Below are 19,587 nucleotides of genomic sequence, written 5' to 3'. Positions count from 1 at the left end.
AATGAAAATGTAGACTTGTTTTAATGATGGATGGTCACATCACTAAATAGAGCAAGTTTCTGTTTTACCAGTGAGTTCACATGGAACTGTGTCTTCTTGTTAAAAAACGTGCCACTTCCAACTGCAAATGCAGCAGTTTATTCCCTTGGCATTATTTCCCTTTCTTCTAGAAGCTTTACTAATTAAAAGTTATAAGGTCTTTCCTAAGCAGAGGAGGCTGGGCAGAGGCAAGGTGGGAGGAAAGCAAGTGGATATTCTCAGATGAGAGGCTCAAAAGACTGATTCCCTCTGCTGGCTTTATCTGTGCATCTCAATAACTTATATTTGAGTTCTCATTTCACCATCCTCTTACCATCAAACATTCTCCGGACACGTGAATACTGCTGCGTACTGCAGGGTGGGGTAAAGTGCCTCTCCTAATAATCTGTGCTAGATCTGACCTCATCACAATGTCCATGGCAGAACTAAATCACTCCTAGAATTTGGATATCATATTCAAGATCCAGAATAGAGCTGTTGATGGAAGAGCTGGAGAAGGGGCAGAAAGGACCATCTTGGTGTCCCCTTCCTGGAAGACTATCCTGGGAAATGGGTTTTGTTTGTTCTTTCTCACAGTCTCTCCTGAATTTGTAAAGATGCCTCGGCTCCTGAGAAGTGTCCTCTGCGTAATCGAGACCTTCCACAAGTATTCCAGAGAGGATGGTGACAAGGCAAGGCTGACCTGCAGAGAGTTGAAACGGCTCCTTCAGGGCGAGTTTGGGGACTTTCTTCAGGTGAGGTGCTCACAGAGCTGTGACAATTCTTATCCACTTTCCAATTCACCCTAATCCAAGCAAGGTGAGCTTAGGTAATCTCTGCACATTTTACAATTAGGACATCAGTTCTCAGCACTCACTGACTTTTGAACAATTATTTGTGGTCTAAGTCGCCTATCGTATGCACTTGCTTAGTCAGTCCTACAGAGAAAATGAGGGTTTCATGACTGGGACTATTGCTTCAGCAAAGTAGACTTCTGAGCGGAGTCACAAACCATGATGAGTCTAACGAAAACTCACAAGGGATGTAAATGCTCCCTAGTCATAGCTCTCTAGTGAAAAGTGACAGCCACAGCCACTGGATTCTTGGGGAAGTGTTGCTCACTCTTGAGGAATAAGGCGAATAAATAAATAAATAAGGTTATATATATATAAAATATATATTTTTTGTGTGTGGGTGGGGGTGCTGGGGAGTAATCCAGGGCCAGGGCCTTGTACATGGGAGGCAAGCACTGTACCAACTGAGCTATATCCCCCACCAATAAGGATTCTTAAGAGAGAAACAGATATTCTGGACACTGGGTCAAATATGAACAAGCTGAATTCTCCCTGTGTTTTCATGCAGCCCCATGTTATGCGTGCTGTGGAGAGAAACCTGAATCTTCTGGATAGTGACAGAGATGGCACCATCAGTTTTGATGAATTTGTTCTTGCGATCTTCAGTCTATTGAACCTCTGTTATGTTGACATACAGTCATTACTGAGTGCAGAACCGAGGCAGGTGTCTAAGTCAGAGAAGAACCCAGACGAAGGGCTTGCTGACCTGCCCGAACCAGCTGCTGCCAGGAACCCACCAGAGACACAGAAATCCACTGACACGGAGGACGAGAGTGGGACGTCTGTGGAACAAGAGCCAGAAAAGGATGCTGCTGGGAGCCTCCCTGAGACAAGTGAGGCCTGCGGCAGACCCTCCAAGACCCCAGAAGCCCCTGCACAAGGAAGGGGGCGCGAATCAAAGGCCCCACCGGCCCAAGGCGGCAGCAGAACTGTTTCAGAACCCCCCGATGTTGGAGCCCAAGGAGAAGGAGGACACCCAACAGCAGGGCAGAAGGGTCGTGGCAGGGTGGCCCAGGCGCCAGTCCTGGAAGCCCACTCGCAGGACGGGCAGCGGCAGCGACGCCAGGAACCGTCGAGGGAGAGAGATGCCGAAACCCGGTCTGAAACCCGGTTCCCGGGATCGGAAGGAAGGAATCGGAGTCGTCCTGAGACGGAGAAGGCACCGGTCCCAGGCGAAGAGGCCAAGGGTGCCGAAGACGGCCCCGCCGCGAAGGGGACACCCGGAGCCCCAGGAGGAACCCGGGAGTCGGCCCCCCCGGGGCGTCCCGAGCCCCCGTCCGCGGGACCCGACGGCAGAGGAGAAACCCGCAGGGCCGCGGGGATCGGGGACAAGCCAGTCAGGGAGGACCCCGAGCTGCCACCGAATGCCGAGGGGTCCCGTGAGACCCCCGACGGCCTGGCTCCACAGGAAGGGAACCGCAGCTCAGAGAGGAGGGAACTGCGCGTGCGCGGGCGGTCCCCGGGTCACGTGGCCCCACACCGAGGGTCCGGGCCGGGAGCTCGCGGGGATAACCCAGATCCCCAGAAGAAGGGACCACCAGGTGACAACGGAGTGCGGGAGGCAGCGGTGCTGTCAGTCAGAGGAGAGGATGGTCAGCTCCCAGAGGAGCAGGGACAGCCTGCCCGGGGGGAGCACAGGAGTCCAGGCTCGGGGACAAAGGACCCAGGTGTGGCTGTGGAGCGCCAGGGACCCCCGGAGGCACAGGAGACCACAGCAGGGGGTGCAGACAGAGAGTTCCAGGAGGCAGATCTCACTGACCCGATTTCTGTAATGCAGCTCCCTAAAAACGAAAACAGCAGAAAAGGGGTAAAGGTCCAGGACGCGAAGACCAAAGAAGAGAAAAGTGGAGCCCCGGAGGCCCACGAGACCCGACTAAAAAGTCAGGATGAGGATGACCCCGTCTCCCCTGAGACACACCTTGAAGCAGGGGAGCAGGCAGCACTGGAGGAAGAGGATGGAAGTCCTCAAAAGCAGGAAGGAGAAGGTGATGACCAGCCAAGCCCAGCCAAGACTGAATCAGGCTTTGAAGAAAGGAGGCAGAGAGACCAGGAGCCCTACTCTGTGCAGAGAGGTGCCGTCCAATCCAGCACACTCTACCACTACCTGCAAGAGAATATATGGAAGCAAACGAACATAAATCAAGAGGAGAATCCGAATCCAGCCCAGGCAGTCAGAGCATCAGGGCCAGAGCTTTGCAGCAATCAGTCCAGGTCATCCCTCACCAGCAGCCACAAGTCACAGCCGTCCACCAGGGAACTTCTGCCTGGTGAGGATCCTGCCGATCCACAGCAAATATCAGCACCCCAAACCCTGGAAGACAAGAAGGGTACCACAGGTGGAGGTGAACACCACGGAGCAATGAGTCCCCATCACAGAAGTTAAAAAGAGCTTCACACTTCTCACTGTGCCCCAGACTTCTTCCCTCCGGATCCCCCTCAACATTCACATGCATACATTCAGGTGCAGATTAATGATTCTTTAAATTCCCTTCTTAATTTTCTAAAAGAGCAAACAACAAAGTCATGAGCCATGGGAATCACCACCAAAGAAACACCTGATCAAACAAACAATAATCTGTAAAAATTCTACCCTACCTCACTACTCCCAAGTGTCCCAATGAACTTTCTCATGACAAAATTGATCATCATTTATCTGTCACTACAAATAGGAAAATTCCTTCCACATCTTTAGTGGGTGCCACTACTTTCATTCATTGGCTTTTAAAAACATAGTAGTAGAAAGTTATGAAGCTCTGTAATACTATTTTATCATATAAAATATTAATTCATAGGTCGTTCTGCTTTGTGACATTTCCTAGAGGAATTTCAAGTCTATCCTGAAATTTTGTTCCTCAAAATCACTTCAGATATGACCATGACTTAAAGTAATTGTAATTTTATAGCACCTGATTCAAGAAACTTATTTATTTTTTGATTCAGGTAGAGCTAAATCTATGTCTGGATTTACCATCGAACAAACTTTCATTAAATGCCACTCCTTATATAATCCTTTCATAGCTTCTGCTTCAAATATTCAATCTGAATAAATATGAGAGAAAAAGAAAGAGTAAACAGATCTAAGGCACACTTGATTCCACAAGAAGTTCTTAGAGCCAATCACCCAATGAGTCTACTAAACTTTTACCCCTATGGTTTACTGGGGCTACTGAATTAAAATTGATAATTAAATAACCTGCTCATCAGTTTCTTTTGTTGGCTCATTTTTTTTTTCTTTATTTTCCTTCTTGCCTTGGAGACAATAATCAGAAATAGCAACAACAAACACACACACACAATCTTAGCTATTTGTGTTTTCTCAAAAGACTGTAATTAAAAGATAATGCTCTCTAAGCTTAGAGGTAGTTATCATATAACGTTTTCTGAAGCCAAAAACCAACCCAATAGACACCCTTCCTCTTGATCCTGTCCTTGATGCTCAATATTGTTCCACTTCAAAAACACCTCTTCCAAAACTCAAAACCCAAGTATATACCCTCTTCCTGCATCATTTTTAGCTCTTTTTATTCCACCTTGAAACACAGATGTTCATCTTATCTGACAAATGTTATCTTAAATGAGCAAGAGACAGACAATTCGCAAAACACAAAATGTATCCTGCAACATAAATCAATCAGCCATTTTGGCAAGCAACTTGGCAATGTGTATCTGCATCCAAAAAATCACAAAGTTTATCAATAATGAATTCACAATGGAAGTTAGCCTGATGGCCAATAAGCGTGTTGCTACAGTGTGGATCTGAAATGTCCCCCAAAGCTCCACATGTTGAAGACTTGGTCCCCTGTCTGGTGCTATGGGGAGGTGGTGGAACATTGAAAAGCTGTGGCCTAGTGGAAGGTCCTAGGTCACTGGGGTCATGTCCTTGAAGGGAATTATGGGATTCTTGTCTCTTCCTCTTCCTTCCTGTGTTTCCTGGATGCCATGAGGTGAGCACATTGCCCAGCCATGCATTCCTGCCACAGGGGCTGCCTTGCCGCAGGCCCAAAAGCAATGATTCCAAACCATCATAGACAGAAACTCCCAAAACAAGGAGTCCAAATAAATCTTTCCTCTTTATAAGTTAATTTATCTCTGGTATTAGTTATAGTAACATACATGAAATCTTTGCCAGTCTTCAAAGAAATGCAAATGACAAATTAGTACAAGTTTTGAGTTTTGTTTTGTTTTTAATAGCCATGCAATGAAGTCAACAGTGTGAGGAAACATGAACCCTCAAAGACCATAGATAGGAGAATAAATTAGTGCAATTTTCCAGTAAGGCATCAAAATAATATGATCGATTTAATATTATCAATGCTGATCAATTTCTTTTGTTGGCTCATTTTTTTTCTTAATTTTCCTTCTTGCCTTGGAGACAATGATCAGAAATAGCACCAACAAACTCTATGTTGCATCAAAAAAAATGGAAAATGTTTTTCAGATAGAATTATAAGAAAATAATCAGGGATGCATATTAGGTTCATCCACAAAGTCATAGCATAGCATAGTCAGAGCACATCAAAAAGAGCAAAAACCAAAAATAACATAAATGCCCTGCATTATGAAAATGGCTATTTATTGTTCCCAGACATTGTGAAATGACAAAAAACACTAGAAATTATGAGGTAAGATGTTATTTAGTTAAAAGAGGAGGAGATATATATATATATATATATATATATATATATATATGTATATATATATATATATATATAAAATCATTACCAAATATGTATGTTGCTGGGACCAAGGAATATTTATTATATCATATACACATATAATATGTAATTTTTGCCACCATTGTATAAAAATCTTTTTATTGAAGGTGACATTCCCCTCTCTCAAACCTAAATACCTTGACTTCCGTATTTGGGGACCTATCTTTGACATCTGACTGACCATCTCTCCTGAAATGCCCTTTTGCAAGTCTTACCCCGCCTCCCTTGCTGATCCATCTTGCCCAGTGCCCCTGTTCCCAAGGGTTCTCCTTTTTCTGGGCTATCTCCCTTTGAGCACCCATCCTTGGTTCAAATTACTAGTATCTCTTCCAAACTAGTGAGTCTCAATCCACCATGTTCAGACCTGACTATGCACCTTGATCCAGTCTCTACAAATGCTCACAGATGTCACCCTTGAGGTTTTTAACCACTGCCTGATAAAATGGCTTGTCCTCTCGATTTCCCTTCTTTTATCCTTCATTCGCTCAATCTCCATCAGGCTTCAAAGACACAAACTTTGGAATTGTCATTTGCTGCCTCTCTTTTGTTCTTCATGTCTAATCCACCATAGTATCTCAATAGTTTTCCTTAAATCCACTGTCCAAATGCATCTTTTATTCTCTACTCCTTATAGGACTTCATATACACTCCACCTAAAATGTCTCTCCTTCCACTTTTAAAAAAAAATACCTTAATTTTATTTATTTATTTTTATGTGGTGCTGAGGATTAAACCCAGTGCCTCATACGTACTAGACAAGCACGCACTCTAACACGGAGCAACAACCCCAGCTGCCTCTCGCTCCACTTTTAATGAATATCCAAATCCTGCCCACTCTATAGTATCAAACTCCAATGACACTTTATTCATTCATTCATTCATTTAAAAATGTGTACTGAAAAAAACTGGTAGTGAGCACAGTTTTAGGGATAAGACAGCAACCAGAACAAACAAGTATTCTTCATCTTGGATCCTCCATTCTACTAAAGGAAGAGCAAGACAAAAAAACAAGAAATAGACAAGAGGATGCCCGATCACTAAGTAAAGTAACATGACAGAGAGGAGACCAGGGAGTGGGGAGGTAGAGGCAGGTAGAAGCACTACTCTAGAATCCTGCAATGACCCTTCCTGATGCCCCCAGCAGAACAGACCTTACCCTCCTGAAGTCGGGACTTTTTACTTGTGACTTTTTAAAAATTCTCTTTATTGAATTATAATCATTTGTGAGCTCTCCTTAGTTCTCCTCTCAGATATAGACTCCTTGATGGTAAGATTCACAACTTAGACACCTCACTATCCTTCATTAGCATAAATCTAACTTTAGATGGGTACTATGATTTTAATAAATGTGGAGTAAGCAACCTATGCCTATATCCACTCATCTGGTCCCCTTCTCCGTCCCTTCTGCATTCAATCACTCTTGAATTTGGAGAACCTTGTTTTGATCTCTTCACCTTCCTCTGTTCAAGAGCTTTCAAAACTTCTGCTTTCCCATGCACCACTTCCAGTCTACACTGACTGAACTCCCTGTAATCTCTCTCTCTAATTGCAATTTACTATGAGTTTCTATAGAGCTCTTTCTGAAGGTCTGAGATGGATCTTCTAATTGTCTTTAACCCTCATCTTGATCATTTAAATCTTATCCTGCTAAGTTGACAGGAAGGTAGTTGAGATTGAATCCATTCACTTATTTCAACATATTTATTAGGCACTAGCTATGTTCCAGACACTATGGTGGGCACGGTGAATGGAATAGTCAGGGTTCCCACCCTCGTGAGGTGCATAAGACAACTGGAAATTCCTGCAGAGGGCTATTCAGAAGTTAGTACTATTATTACGCCCATCTGCATGCCTCTGCTCTTGCGGCTCACACCCCTGAAATGCTTTTCCACTCCTCTCTACTTCCGCAGTCACACCTGTCCTAACTAAGTCCTAACTCTGCTAGGAAGCTTACTTTGATCCTTTAACTATCATGCCGTTCATAACCTGCGCCACCCAGATTAATAATACTGGCTAATATTACTTACTAATTGTTATCTGAATGTTATTTCCCTAACTAAATAGGTTGTAAGCCACTGGGGAAAAAAAGGATAATTTCAATACCCTAATGTCCCTGAGCAAGTTATTAACTTCTCTGAGCCCAATATCTACCTGTGTAAAATGTCGTCTAACTCACGGGGCTATTGCGAAGATTTTATTTTTTTAAATAGAGCTAGTATTCAGAATAGTTTTTAAATTTTAGTAAAAGGCAACCTAATTTCTAAAAGAAAAAAAAACCTAAAAGAGATAAAATAGAATATCAAAAATCCAGTAAAGGGGCTGGGATTGTGGCTCAGTGGTAGAGCGTTTTCCTAGCATGCTCAGGGCCCTGAGTTCGATCCTCAGCACCACATAAAAATAAGTGAATAAAATAAAGGTATTGGGTCCAACTAAAACTAAATAAATATTTTTTGAAAAAGCCAGTAAAAAGGTGTTCAACCTCATTAGATATCAAGTAAATGCAAATTATATCATAATCAGAAACTCATATTTGCCAAATGTCTGAAATTAAAAAGTGATAACATCAAGTGTGTGCATTGATACAGAGCAACTAGAACTCTCATTCTGGTACTAGGAGCATAAATTAATATAATAATATCTTATTATTATATTACCTTGGAGAATCACAGGGCCATATCTACTACAACTGAACATATGCAACTCCTGTGACTAGTCCCACCCCAGGTTATAAGGCAACAGGAATGTGTCACAAGACGTGTTCCAAAATACAGCAGCATGGTTTATAAGAGCCCCCAAAAGAAGACAAAACAAAGGTCCAATAACTGGAAATGAACTGTAAGTTGTGCTATATTCAAATAGTGAGCAATGAAAATAAAGGAATTAAAGGCACATGCCAGATGTAGAAGGGACACGGCACAGTGCTGAACACGTAAAGCCAGACACACAAGCCTTCATTCTGAATGGCCGCCTTTCCATAAAGTTCAAAAAGAAAACATTAACCCATGGTATTAGAGGTCAGGATAGTGGTTACCACTAGGGAGGAGAGAGGGGTAGAGGGTGGGCCAGACAGGGACTTCTAGGGGATTAGTTAATATTCTGCTTCTTGATTTGGGAGAGTCTACTTTATGATAATTCATCAAGTTGTACACTTATGATTTGAATATTATACCTCAATAAGAAAGTTTATTTAAAAAGAACAAATAGATTAAAGTATATGAAACTTCCCAGCAAACTGCTTGGCATTAATAAGTGCTCAATACATGTGTGCTAACTACTTATTTATTTTCTTCTAAAATTTATTAACATGTAATAACTGTACGCATTAATAGGGCGCAGTGTGAGAAAGCAGTGATCAAATCAGGGTAATGAGTGTTTCTCTCTCATTATTTCTTTATGTTTGGAGTCGGAGCTCTTCTCTTCCAAGAATTTTAACAGGTGTTTCCCCAAAGCGATTCTACCTATCATGCAAAATAAGTAAATGTGTGTTACTATTTAACACTGGACTTAGTATCAAATACAAGAGGCCCTTTATTTATCTATTAACTAAACAAATGATCACCCACTGAAGTGTATATACAGGGTACACAGTGTGAACAAAACAGACACAACTCGACCCCTAAAGCACACAGGTGGATGAGAAAAGAGAGTCATTTTAAAAATCAGCACAAAAACAATACATAATTACAAACTTCCATAAATACAATGAGGAAAAAATAAATCTGAAGACCAAATTTAAACTCAGGGTCATAAAAGACTTCTCTGAGAGACGGTGGCCTGTTTTCATGATTGATTACGGAATCCTACGATTGCAAGGTCAGGAGCCTCAATCCTAGGAGATCAATGGCCCCCGAAGTTCTCAGTATCTACCACGATGGTCTAGACCATCCAAGGTGCGTGGCTCCTACCAGTTCTCTATGGCAATGGTGAATCAAAAATGCATGATCCCTCCTCAAAACTGTCGGAGGGAAGTATCTGAGAAGTGAGGGAATGAGGAACAAAGGCAGAATGGGGAACACAAATTAAGAATTAAGAACACAGGTTCAGCACCAGGCATGGTGACACATGCCTGTGATTCTAGTGCCTCAGCAATGTAGTGAGTCCCAGTCTCAAAAAAATTAAAAGGACTGGAGTTGTACCTAGTGGTAAAGTGCTTCTGGGTTCAATCCCCTTAACTTACAGGAAAAAAAAAAAAAAACAGGCTCAGGCTTGAGAGTCTGACTGTGCCCTGACCCGTTGGAGTGTGTCACTGGGCAAGTTCCCTCTGTGCTTCACTTTTTGCATTTGTTAATAATGTTGGCCTGCTGGGCACAGTGGCTCACGCCTGTAATCCCAGAGGCTCAGGAGGCTGGGGCAGGAGGATCATGGGTTCAAAGCCAGCCTCAGCAACAGCGAGGTGCTAAGCAACTCAGTGAGACCCTGTCTCTAAATAAAATACAAAATAGGGCTGGGGATGTGGCTCAGTGACCGAGTGCCCCTGAGTTCAATCCTCTGTGCCACCCCCCCCCCCACAAAAAAAATTGCACTAAATCTCAAGTTCACCAGCCAGTCCCAAACATCAGTTAGAACCCCCTCTTTAAGAATTCCTGAGCTTCAGAACAGAAGGTCAACTCCGTGCCTGCAGAGAGCCCGAGTGGGATCCAGAGAAGGGAAACAACTGGCTCCTGGTCACCTTGCCCTCTAGAGGCAGCGCCAGGCTGGCTCCCTGAGCACAGGGTGCCTCAGCTGATTCCAACATCAGGAACCGATTCTGGGTCCATAAATCTAAGTGTCACACAGCCCAAAAGACAAGAAGGGTGTGGAGAACGCAGCTTCACAAATCCACATTCCTCCCAGCCCAGCCTCCTCGGGAGGCGTCACGCTGAGTCGGTGACCGACCCATGTCAGTGCCCTGGACAGTGCCCCCGGATCAAAGCCTCCGAAGAGGGCAGGTGGAGGCCCGTTTCCCAGAGTCCATCGGAGTCCCCTGTGATTCAACCTGAGACCCGTTCGACTTGCTGATCCACAGGGCGCACCCGCCGCCCGCCGCACTCCTGCTGCCGGTGGCTCACCGAGTGCGGGTTAGCCCGGGAGGCTGCGGAAAGCGCCCTGGGAGCCCAGCTCCCTGCAGAAATGCGGCCGCGTCTCGCCCGCACAGGAGACGCTGGGGCACCGTCTTCCTCGCCTCCTGCCTGACACCTCTTCTTCTTGTGGTTTTCCAGCCTCAGGGCCCGCCCCCCGCCGCAGTGCTGAGGGAGGACCAGCACGGTGCTCCCACCCAAGACGCCCACCCCACGCCCCTGCTGGGGACGTGGCGTTTATGGACACTCACAACCCCCCTGGCTTCTCCAGGGGCCTCTGTCCCTGGCTGGAGCGCCATCTGGAGGAAGCCAGAGAGAGAAAGCCTGTTCCTCTACATTTTGGAGTTGCCTATTACAGTCACATCCTCCGTCTTTTACACCCATCGAACAGCACTTCCCCATCTGCATCCTCGATATTTGTCAAAACCACCAGAAACAGACGTGGAATTCACCCCTGCTCTGGCCAGACACCGTGGAGGACTCTGCCCATTGTATCCTGAGGTACCTGCTTTTATGAAGTTGCTCAAAAGGTATTTTTTTTAGAATCCAATTCTCAGAAACACTCCCTTTCCCCAGGAAAACACAGTTCGCTTGCTTTCTGACCACGGAGGCCATATAACTTGACGGGGTTTTCTCTGGGGAATACTGTCACACAACTAGGAGCCAAGATCAAAGTGCAAGAACACAAACCATGTTGACCCTCACGGTGGACGAATTTGCATTTTCCTTTTCCTAGTTCTGCCTTTTCTAATTCTTTTTTTATTGTACTGTTTTATTGTCTGTATATTTTATGGTGATTCAGCCTCAAATCTCTTTGAAAAGACTAGAAATAAATACATTAAAAAGGACATATCAGCTGGGGCTGTCGCTCAGTGGCACAGTGCTTGCGTCACACTTGTGGGGCACTGGGTTCCATCCTCAGCAACACATAAAAATAAATAAATAAAGATATTGTGTTCTTCTACAGCTAAAAAAAAAAAAATTTAAAAAGGACATATCAGCTGGGGTTGTGGCTCAGTGGTAGAGCACTCGCCTAGAATGTGTGAGGCACGGGGTTCGATTCTTGGCACCACATATAAATAAATAAAATAAAGATCATTGGCAACTAAAAAAATGTATTTTTTTCAAAAAAAGTATATATCAATTCCGTCAAAGAATACTTTGTAAACAGCAGGTAAAGACATACTTTGATTTGTGTACAGTGATAGATGTACACATAAGAGTTTGAACTTACTCTTAATGACAGGAATAGTATCAGACACCAGATCAAGGTGTCAGAAGAGCCAAGGATGTTCAGACACCAATCAGAACCTCACACCCCTGCAAGCAAGGACCCTGGATTTCATATAAAGGATCAAATGCAACTTCCAACCACCTAATCCACTCTGTCCTTAGGGTCAATTTGACTCCAACAGAAGTTGTCCTCCCTGATCAATCAGTCAACAATGAGTTAGTGACCACCATCGGCAACCTTTTCTTTCTGTTTTTGGTGTGTGGGGGGCGTGACAGTATATGCCCCGACAGTTACTAATGGAAACCAGCACCACTTCAAGTGCTGAGTAGTAGAAGGATAAAATCTGCTCTCATCCCCGGGCAGCTGACAACATGACGGAGGTGCTGGGGTGTACTCGTGGGCAGCTGAAGGTCCAGCTGGTCAGCGATGGAGGCATAGCAGGTGCCAAGCGCCTCGGTGCAGGTGCTGGGCGGGACAATCAGGTGGGAACTGCTAAAAAGGGCAAGATTAAGAAAACAAGAGTCATTGATTTGTTTGCTGAACAAATGTCTGCTATAATATGGCCACTACCCAGTAGGTATTTTCTAGGTGTTGGGAATAAAGTAGTGAACACAAGAGACCTATCCCTGTCTTCCTGGAGCTACAGTCTAGAGAGAAAATAGAAAATAAACAGGAAAACAACTATGTAATGTGTCCAATGGAATCCAAACTAGAGAGGGCAAAGCGGGTGAGAGCGAGAGGGAGGGAGGCAGGGGACTTGAGAATGTTTAGGAGAGGGACGTTGATGACAGCTGAGCGGAGCCCCAGGAGGTGAGGAAGGAGCCCTGCCTGCAGAGGGGACAGCAGGTGCTGAGGTCTTGAGGTCAGCAGGCCTGGCAGGTCCAAGGAGCAATGAGGAACACACTGAGCCGAGTTGGGGACATGGAAGATGAGGTCAGGGGCAGGGAGGACCCAGCCAAGTCACCAGGCCGAACGGTTTGGATGTGGTCTGAGTGCCGCAAACTTCACCTGGAAGCTTTGTGCCCCGGGGGGTGGTGTTGAGAGGAGGTAAACCCTATGAAAGGGGGGCCTCGTGCAAAGTCACGGGGGGCATCACCCTTGGAAGAGATTAGTACAGTTCTGGCTGGACCGGGCGAGTTCCTGTTGAGAGTGGGTTGTTATAAAGAGAATAAGCCTGGCCCCTGACTCCCACTTGCTCCCTGCCTGGCCTTGTGATCTCTCCCTCTCATAAATACCCCACCACAAGGCCCTCACCAGAACTGAACAGAGGCTGGCACCATGCTCTTAAATTTCCAGAATCATAAGCTAAATAAATCTTTTTTCTGTATAAAGTATACAGCCTCAGGTATTTTGATATAGGAACAGAAAAGACTAATAAGTAGGAAAGGCTTGCAGGAGAAGATGGGGCTTTGTTAGGAAGGAATGTGGCTGGTTCCTCTCAGGCCAAAGGGGATGCTGTGAACTCTGGACGGAGGCAGGGAAGGGCACAGGAAGGGCACTGTGCCTAAGAGCCTGGAGTAGAAACCCATCCGATCCCAGATGTGGGCGAACACAAAAGAAGGCTGGGTGGTGAGGAGGGTCCTCTACTGCGTCTGACTCAGTCTCATTGGGACACCTTATTTCTCCAGGTCCTCTCAGAAATCACTTGGGTGGTGGTGACAGGAAAATTGTCACAGTGATGAACCTCCACTTCTGTGTCACTGGGCTTCAACTCAGCACGGGAATAATGACACAAGGCCCACTCCAAGCTGACACCTTGAAATCGCCTGCCATTTGGACCGTGGCCTAGAATAAGTCCTCACTCTGACAGCTCCATGCCCTGAACTGGTTCTTACCCTGGTTCATAATCTTATCTGACCCTTGGAGTGACTCTGCCTTCGCTCTCCGTTCAGCCGCGCAAGCCCCTCGGCCTTTTGGTGACCTTCATGTACCACTGTGTGAGGTGTGATGTGTAACTGGAGCGTGGCAGATGCTAGAAATTAACGTCTGGAGGCGATGGCCCAGCTTATGTCGGCCGGGCGAGCAGCACGTACTCAGTGAACAGCGCCTGCTGAAAGTGGTGGAGCTTGTGAGCAGCGTGGAAAGAACAGACAGGTTTGGTCCCTGTGAACGTCCGAGCTGGCCCCTGACCATCCGTCCACCATGATTGACAGGTGGCTGGGGCACATGTAGCCTGGAGGGACAGTCACAGCTCTCGAGCACTTTAAAGGTGCTCTAAGAGCCTCCAGGACATCACAAACGGTTCTTCCTGCCCTCTGTGAACCCCTGAAGGAGAAATCAGGGAAGGTCGCAGAGCCAACCCTGAGGTTAGCTGATGGCCAGCCCCCAGGGAGCGGTCTCCATGACAACCAAGCACTAGTGTCTTCTTTCAGATCTGCTTCTGGTGACGCAGAACATGAGGACGACACCTGGGAGGCCAGAATCCTGAGGCCTGAGGCGACCAGGACTCAACAGACCCCCTCAGCAAGGCCGCAGCTCTGCGAAGAGAGCCCAGAGGAATGCTGAGCCCCTGTGTGGAGTGTAAAGCTCTCGGCCTGGCGAGGAACCCACAGAGAATGTTCCGGCTGCCGCTGAGTAGGGCAGAGTGGCTCTGAAACACAGAAGTCAGAACTCTTCTTAGCCAAGACAAGGCTAGGGGAATTCACGGGGACTTGTATCCCATGGCCACCTTGATTTTCTCTACAGAAATCAAAAGACAAAGAAGAGATCTGGGGAAAAAACACCTACTGCTAATGGTCATTGCCCTCTGAGAAGAGAAAAGGGAGAATCTAATAGCCCCAGGCCTTGGGCAGGCAATAAATTCTGTGTGTTCTTTTCCCTGTTTAAAGAGAGAGAGTGGGAACTGGAGGGGACTGTAGTAAAGAAGCCAGATTTTAACTGCAATGTTCTGATATTTTTAAGGAGTGGAAACTTATGGACTATTTATGTGTAACCTAAATTTCACGCAAATAAAATTTTCAATCACAAAAAAGTAAGCCTACCCCACCCTGATTTGGGTCTTATTTAAAATCCTTGACGGTCATAGTTTAAGAAATAAGTTCTGATAGATTAAGAAAGTTGGTTCAATGTCCCTATTCCTTGGCCACGCAGTTTAAGATCTTCTTCCAAGAAGTCAGAAGGGATAAGAGTCTCAGGGCACAAAGGGGTTCCATTTTTTTTTTATCACAAAAAGCTTGACCAAGTAGAGGAAGAGCTGTCAAGAACCTGGGGGCTGCCCACCCCCCTGCCCCCATTCAGTCACGCCCTTGCCTGACGGTGACCGGGTCTGTAATTACTGAGCATATTTAAGGAGCCTCATTCAGATAGAACAAGAGCTTCACATTTGACCACACTGAATCCCATGATTACTGTAACAACTGGGCTGTGTGTGGATGAGCCTAAAACACCAAAATGCAATGCTTCCTGAGCCGCTCAGTGTCCTGGTGAGACACCCAGGAGGTGCACACACCCAGTCTCGCTGCTGAGGCTCAGAGAGATTTCCTAAGTGCCTGAGGCTGCACAGCAGCGGAGTCCAAGGGCAAGTAGGATGGCCACACCCGTTAGTGACCCCCAATCACCAAGCTTCTCCCACAGATGATTTAAAGCACTCAAGTGATCCTGGCAGTCCCCTCTCATCTGTGACCATGACTGTGGACACTCCCTCCGGAGGGCTAAGGACAGACCTCGGTGCTGAAAGCAACATCACCAGAAGGTTGTCACAGTAGAAGTCCCTCTAATGGCATTTGGTCCCTCGAATATCCTCTTCCTACAAGCAGGTGGGTGGGACACTGGGAAAAGCATGAAATGCACCTGCGTTGATGTCCTTGTCCCCACTGAGCAGCTGGCAGCCTCTCCGTCCCCTGGAAGAAGCAGAGGGACACCTGGTACATGTCCCTTGCTCTTTTCATGGCAAGAACTGAACATGGACATTTCCAGTGCTTTGCTTGTCTTCCCTCAGAGAAAATGACAAATTTTGAATCAAGAGAAAGAAAGAGAAGACCCAGACAAATGGAGATCCCAGATATTCTAGAATGAACAGCGTCAGAGTGGGCAGGCTGGAGCCCGGGTAGAACAGACAGGTTAAAAAAACCCACAGGAAGGAAAGAGAAAGGAGAAACAGAAAGAGATTCGGAGATTGGAAGGAGAGGAAGACAGAAGGAAGAGAGTCGAGAGAGCAGATCAAAACGATAAGAAAACGAGAAAGAGTGAGAGGAGGAAAGCAAGAAGATCCCAGGGATTAGAGAAGCCAACTCCAAGCAGCAGACACACCAGGTGTGGTGGCCTGTAATCCCAGTGACCGGGAGGCTGAGGCAGGAGGGTCGCAAATTTAAGGCCAGCCTGGGCAAGTTAGGGAGACCCTGACTTAAAATAAAATATAAAGGGCTGGGCCTATAGCTCGAAGGTAGAGCATCCCCAGGTTCAATCCCCAGTACCAAAAAAAAAAGTCCACAGTGTCAGCTGCCAGCAACTACGTGCAAAACCCAGAGATGGCAGGTCCAGCTGCCCATGACCGACTTACCAAGGGTGGGGAGATGTTTGCACATGGATAATTCCTGTCAAAAGAAAGATTTTTCAAAGCAAGAATTATAATTACTTGTACTACTGTGATTAATCTTACCCCAACAATGGCCACTAAGTACCATAGAGGTCCCTCCCTTGGCCCCAGTCTCCTCCAGAGTGACGTGGGGTGGGGAGCCAGGCCTTCCCCTCTTCCTTCAGTAGCAGAAAACATTTCAGCCCAAACCTGGGGCCGTTCAGTATGGGCAGGAAAGAGTTTCCTATGCAAACTCAAAAATAACGCAATACTATTACGTATCCAGAATGAGTCCTTACAAAAGTTATTTATGTTTTGTTTTGAATAAATAATATACTTTGTGAATTCTGTGAAAATAAACCTCCTGATGCAATGGGGATGTTCAGGATGAATGCCAAACAGGAGCAGCTGTCAAGGAAAGGCTGAGTTTAAAATCCCACTGGAGAAGAAATGGGTGGAATGAGGTGGAGTTGGCAATGAATCAGCCCATTATACACCAGGGGTGTTGTCTGTAAAGATGTCTGGTTAAAGGGTGTAATTATAATCCCTATACAAGTGCCAGGATCTCCACACGCAGAATTTCATGAGCTCTCAGCTCTGAATCCTGCCTTTCTCTTTGCAACTTAGGTAAGTCCCGGAGAAAAAAAAAATTCTATCCTTGTTTTTATAAATGTTTCTCTTTCTTGGTATTTTTACATAGGCAAATAGACTAGGCAGATGTGTTTTTGACTTTCTGGAGAATTCTATGACCTTTCCCACACTGACAAGTTCTTTTTAGAATGAGAGGAGCAAAATCCTAGTGGATACTGCTCAAATGCTAAGATTTCCAAAGTACTCCTCTGTCATCGTTAAGAAGAGCCCCATCTGAAGAACACGTTGCGTTTCAGTCCCAGCCACTGCCAAGTGTCCCTCAGGGGACTGCACGGAGAGAATTCAGCATCTCTTCCTTCAGGCTGTTAGTTCTTTAAGAAGAACTCATTTTTGTTCATCTCCCGCTCCCAGGACCCATCAAAGCACTCGCACGAAGGAAATCATTATCAAAGTGTTCAGTTGATTCATTAGAACTGCCATCACAGTGAGAGTGGCAGAGGACCTCAAAGTCAGGTGGCCGATGGTGCCGGTGGATCCTGCGTCAGGATCAGGCAGGAACTTTCTAAAAGCAGAGTCCAGGGTTCCTCCAAGAAACCACGGAATCACGATCTCTGGAGGTAGGGCCTGGAGTCTTCTACTATGTTCTAGGCACTAGAATAAAAAAAAGCGGGGTGGGGGGGGGGGTGGGTAGGAAATGGTCCTAATACTCTAAAGAGGTCAGATAAAAAAAAGGAGCAACTAATACACAAGGTGACTTTTATCCTAACAGGGGAAAGAGTGAGGGGAAAGTGATCTGACGTAGATGATTCTCCAAACCCACTCCTCACCTAGCGCAGGCAGCCTTCAGGAGTCTCCCATCAGCAGGGTCCACTCGGGACGTTTGTGATGCAGAAGAAGAGGCCCCACCGTCCTCACCGCGGGAGAAGGTTCCAGAGTGAATTCGGCCTGGCGCGCTCGTGGCCACAAGGCCTGTTTGGCTCATGCCCTTTGCTCTGGAGGGATGGCAGTCAGAGCGCTATCATGGGACGCAAAAAGGGAGGCCAGATTTCACAGATGCCATCTGGACATCCAGCATTTCAAATAAGTCAGATCCTTACATTACAGTGTGAGCTCCACGATGTCCCACCTAGCAGTGGCTGGGGACCGAGGCAGGAAGTGTTCTTCAGGTGCCGCTTTTCTTGAAAATGAAGGGACAGCTTCTTGAAGAACTTGCCGAGCTGGCTGAGAGAATGGAGGACGTAGCCTGAGTCCTCTAAGAGACCGAAGAAGAAAGAATGATAGAAATGCAGGAAAATGAAGCCAGCTGGATGTGCTTTGTTGGCTTCCAGGAATTGGTCTAGTTGGAAGGACAAGATGCGCCGCTGTCTCCGGAGGAGGGCCATCAGTATCACTGATGTATTCCACAAGCACGCCAAGAGCCATGGCGGCCAGAGGATGAGCAAGACAGGACTCAAGACGCTCCTCAAACAAGAGCTGCAAGTGACCCTGGAGGTATGGAGGTCGGGGCCCATTCCCTCCCGGCCCATTTACTGGGTTGCTTAGGTCTGTCTTCCTGGCTCCAGTGACACTCCGCACTCCTGGTTCTCTTCCTAGCTCCTACCTGCTTTCTCTGAGGGTCTCTTCAGGCTCCTCTTCTTCTGTCCATCACTTAAGGATCGACCTCTGGAACCCTGTCCCCACTCTATGCACGTCCCCTGGTGACTTCACCGACACTCTTGGCTGCAACCACTCTGGAGGCTAAAGCTATCAGAGTCCCCTCGTCGGCCAGATCACTGCTTTGGACTTCAGACACACGGAGCACCTCAATTAGACATCACACCGCGTCTCAGCTTCAACCCGGGCAAAACTGTCCACTAGACCTGATCCTCCTTCTGCATCCTATATCTCAGACAATACAGCAGCATTGGCCACTCATGTGTCTACGCCACCAACTTGGGCACCAGTCTTGACCCTTCCATCTCTGTTACCTCTCACATCTAATTCAGTCACCAAGTCCTGCTGATTCGGACCTCTAAATAAACATCTCTCAGACTTCTCCTGACCACTGCCCCTGCACAGGTCCAGGACACCAACCACAGCCTCCCAATTGGTCTCTCCATCTCTATTTTGCCCCTCACTATGACCACTACCATAGTCTATTACCTAACTGCAGGCAAAGCCATCTTGTTTAGGTGTTTGTCCCACCAGTTCCCATTTCACTTATCTCAGTGTGTTATTGAGGGGAGGGTTGTTTTTTTTTTTTTTTTGGTTTTGGTTTGGTTTGAGTCCTGGGGATTGAACCCAAGAGACGCTGAGCCACACCCCCAGCCCTTTTTTTATGTTTTGAGACAGAGTGTCACCAAGTTGCTTAGGGTCTCGCTAAATTGCTGAGGCTGGCTTGAACTTGCAATCCTCCTGCCTCTGGCTCCCAGGTGTCTGGGTTTACAGGTGTGCGCCACCGCGCCCGGCTATCACGGTCTGTTAAGATTTCCTGTTTACTGTCTAGGAGTGCAGTGACCATGTCGGTCGTCCAGTCACTTATTTAATCTATATTTACTTAGCCTCAGTCACGTGCCAGATAACTTCTAGGCTTTGGGGAATATTTGTAGGCAAAACAGACGCATTC

At 46.3% G+C, this 19,587-nt stretch overlaps 1 protein-coding gene across 1 annotated transcript; it reads left to right on the top strand.

The window, feature by feature from the left end:
- Nucleotides 1–635: 635 nt before the first annotated feature.
- Tchhl1 (trichohyalin like 1) lies at nt 636–13,833 on the top strand. Its single transcript, XM_076861544.1, has 4 exons — nt 636–773; nt 1,381–3,139; nt 12,242–12,360; nt 13,771–13,833. The coding sequence occupies exons 1-4, from the start codon at nt 636–638 to the stop codon at nt 13,831–13,833; spliced, it is 2,079 nt and encodes a 692-aa protein (XP_076717659.1).
- Nucleotides 13,834–19,587: the final 5,754 nt, after the last annotated feature.

The sequence above is a fragment of the Callospermophilus lateralis genome, chromosome 7 (genome assembly GCF_048772815.1).
Source record: "Callospermophilus lateralis isolate mCalLat2 chromosome 7, mCalLat2.hap1, whole genome shotgun sequence".
Lineage (NCBI taxonomy): Eukaryota > Metazoa > Chordata > Mammalia > Rodentia > Sciuridae > Callospermophilus > Callospermophilus lateralis.
This window is presented reverse-complemented; position numbering and strand designations above follow the sequence as displayed.